Raw genomic sequence first — 3,666 nt, 5'->3', positions numbered from 1 at the left:
AGAAAGTATCTATGTCTATTTAATATGAGTGATCATGTATCTATTTATTTTCTTTATAATAATAAATAGCAAATGCAACTACTTTTTCATTTGAAGGAAGCATCCTCCACTACTATTTTCATTTTTACAAGAATAATAATTATAAGATTTTTTCCCTAAAGAAAATATGATAAGTTCAGGGACAAAATTGTAACTTCAGTTGTAATATTTTTTGATGTAATAAACTTAATCTAAAGTGTAATCTTTTAGATGGATCACTATAAATAGAAGCCATTACCATAGAAATACAACTCTATTGTATAATTTACTGATTTAGAGAGAGAGAGAGGAGGAGAAGAAGCAGAACTGAGCGGTTAAATCTACAAAGCCTTTTACAGTTTACAAACATACCAAAAGCTTCTATCTTTTTCTTCAATTCTTCCCCTTAGTTCCTTTGCTCAGACTTCTTCTACTTCCTTAAAACCCACTTCTCAATCTCTGTTCCATATGCTTTTGTTTGCAAAAATTAAATCTTTCTCAACTATATAACAACTTTGAGAACTTGGCTAGAGCTTTGTCATTCTAGAGAGAGAAGGAAGGTTAGGTGACCATGTCTAATCAGGATCTAGAGCGAGGAGGAACAAAGGCTAGAGGCAATCAAAACCCAGCTGGGAATTACACGAATCCGTACTATGTAGAGACCTCGGAGCATCAATGGACATCGTGGTTGATACCCATGTTCGTGGTGGCTAATATTGCTGTCTTTATTGTGGCCATGTATGTCAATAACTGCCCAAGGAACAATCTTAAGTTTGAAGGAGCTTGTGTTGCCAAGTTCCTTGGCAGATTTTCGTTTCAGCCTCTGAGAGAGAACCCTCTCTTTGGTCCGTCTTCTTCTACGTGAGTTCCCTGCTTTGATTTTATATTTATATACTTGAATTGGGAATTGCTGATTTTTTTTTGGAAATGATCATCTTTTTTGTAACTGGTTTTGAGTTTTTCCTTTGTTAAGAATCAATTTGAGTTTTATATTAGATAAAAGTTTGAGCCTTTTTGTTCTGGGTTTTATTAAAATTCGATTTTTTTTAACGATGCCAATCATCACAGGATGTTTTGTGATGTGCGTTCAGTTTGATCTTGGTTATGTTAACTGCTAATTCTTTGTATTTGTTTCATTGATTTGTTTAGATATAATTATTTTACTTCATAATTTTGCTGAAGTTTTTCTGGATCCAACATAACCCAATAGAAAAATATTTATTTATTTTTTAATTTATTCTGTTTGTTGGGATATCTTTTTCATGAAAGTTGGTATTCTGCTTGCAATTGGAGTGGTTGAGAATGAAACTTTTGTTTAACAAATTTTATTTCTATAACTGGTCAATTTCTAGGGACTGCATACAGGTTGAGATTAAAGTTTTTAAATGATGATTTGATATAACAAAACTAAACTACAAAAGTAGTTTTTGTCATTTTTCTAACGCCAAATATCTATAGGAAATAATGTTTGACCTTTTCCCTCTAAAGTGATCTCTGTTAATAAGCATAAAAAAAGAAAAAAGAAAAGAAAAGATGAAGACTTTAATAGAATTGTGTTTAGACTTTTTATAGAATTGCATTCAGAAATATTTCCTGCTTTAGGTTTTGGTTACGATGGCCTTTTTAAGTGAGCCAACCTGGTTTACTTTGTCAGAACTTAATGGATGAATATGCAGTTCCTTTCTCAGTTTTAATAACACTTTATTATATTTCATTGCACAGATTGGAAAAGTTGGGAGCTTTGAAGTGGGATAGAGTTGTCAATGGGAACCAAGGATGGAGACTCATCACTTGTATCTGGTTACATGCTGGTGTCATTCATTTGCTTGCAAATATGTTGAGCTTGGTCTTCATTGGGATCCGCCTTGAGCAGCAATTTGGATTTGGTATGTCACTGTTTTGAGAGCTTTTAATCCCATCCATTCCCATTAAGCTTTATAAATCACTTTGCCACAAGCATGATTACAATCAACTCAAATTGTTTGCAATTTTTGTGAATGTATTTACTCTTTTCAATAACCACAATCTGACGCGATCAATTTAATCTGGCAGGGCGAGTTGGGTTAATCTACTTAATATCGGGATTAGGTGGAAGCATACTATCATCTCTTTTCATTCAACGTAACATCTCTGTTGGTGCTTCGGGTGCTTTGTTTGGACTTCTTGGAGCTATGTTATCAGAGCTTCTTACAAATTGGACTATTTACACCAACAAGGTTTGCTGCTATGCTTTATCTTACAAAAGCTTTATGTTAAATTTGACACTTTTATGGTCACTAATTCTTTACCTTCTTTTCCTTTACAGGCTGCAGCTCTATTCACACTCATTATCATAATAGCCATCAACTTAGCTGTTGGTATTCTACCCCATGTCGACAACTTCGCCCACATTGGAGGATTCATGAGTGGTTTTCTCCTCGGCTTCATTCTGTTAATTCGTCCCCAGTTCGGATACTTGGAGGGTCGTCATCTTCCAGCAACTGCTCGCGTCAAATCTAAGCATAAGGCTTACCAGTATATCCTCTTGTTGGTTGCAGTCGTATTGCTGATTGTCTGGTAAGCTTAGCTTATTTTGCAGCGTTCAAATAATCGCCATCAGAAAAATGATCTACCATTCCTGGACTCTGTTATTCTGTCTCTAATTTCCATTTTTTTGGGATTGAATGGTGCAGGTTTACGGTTGGGTTGGTGATGGTATTCAAAGGAGAGAACGGGAACAAGCACTGCAGCTGGTGCCATTACCTGAGCTGTGTGCCTACCTCAAAATGGAAATGCGGTAACTGAGGAGGAGACTTCACTCATTCTCTCTTACCATATTTTCCTTCAGCTCCATACATTATTACCATCTTTTGATATGATATGATATGATTCTTTTCTTTATTTTATTTGTATTAGAAAAATTTTCATATGTTTATTCTATTGGATATGCTTTTTCTTTCTTCACTCGTGTACATGCATAGTTTATCAGTGAAAACATTACAATGTTAATTAATTTTTCTTCTTCTTTTGTTTGGTTCAAAATACATGAGGTTTATGTGATTATGTTGCAAAAATATATTATTGGTCTTTGTGTTTAAAAAAATGTAAAATAAAAATGGCGTCGCCCGGACTCGAACCGGAGACCTTCAGTGTGTTAGACTGACGTGATAACCAACTACACCACGACACCTGTGTGTTGCACCGTTTTGCTTTTTATTAGTTGGTTGATAATGTAAAACACTCGTACTTACAACCACTGCGAATCCCTTGTGTGATATCTTAGAATAAATACTGTTAAAAATTTGTCAAAGTGTTTAACTCCTAATCTAATGTTCGCGTCTATACTAACATGCTTATCTAATTTTTCTGAGTATATCTGTATGAGAGTAAAGGAGAATTCCAACTATCTGATTTGAATCTCACACCAAGCTCAAGCTCTAAGATATCTCTCTCATTCAGTCGCTTACGAATTGAGCCTAGAGTTATCTAAAAATTTGGCTCTAAGCTACCAACATATTTTATTATCTTTCACTTGACCATTATTTTTCTTACTTATGAGTATTGTTCTTTTATTACTAACTTGAGCCTAAGTTAGTTAGCTTCAATTGTGGTGAAGAAAGTTTAAGTTTTGAAGGCTTTGAAAATGGGAAAGATCTTAAAAACCAAGTA

General features: G+C 34.4%; 1 protein-coding gene and 1 non-coding gene across 2 annotated transcripts; one reads left to right on the top strand and one right to left on the bottom strand.

The window, feature by feature from the left end:
* The first annotated feature begins 300 nt into the window (after positions 1-300).
* On the top strand, positions 301-3,025 carry LOC133778346 (RHOMBOID-like protein 2). The gene is made up of 5 exons (XM_062218234.1): positions 301-879; positions 1,741-1,904; positions 2,071-2,234; positions 2,324-2,574; positions 2,691-3,025. The coding sequence occupies exons 1-5, from the start codon at positions 590-592 to the stop codon at positions 2,800-2,802; spliced, it is 981 nt and encodes a 326-aa protein (XP_062074218.1). The 5' UTR covers positions 301-589; the 3' UTR covers positions 2,803-3,025.
* An 88-nt stretch (positions 3,026-3,113) lies between these two features.
* Positions 3,114-3,187, bottom strand: TRNAV-AAC (transfer RNA valine (anticodon AAC)). The gene has a single exon. It is a non-coding gene; the product is annotated as a tRNA-Val (tRNA).
* Positions 3,188-3,666: the final 479 nt, after the last annotated feature.

The sequence above is a fragment of the Humulus lupulus genome, chromosome 5 (assembly GCF_963169125.1).
Source record: "Humulus lupulus chromosome 5, drHumLupu1.1, whole genome shotgun sequence".
NCBI lineage: Eukaryota > Viridiplantae > Streptophyta > Magnoliopsida > Rosales > Cannabaceae > Humulus > Humulus lupulus.
Note: the sequence above shows the minus strand (reverse complement) of the source record. Positions and strands in the feature narration are given on the sequence as shown.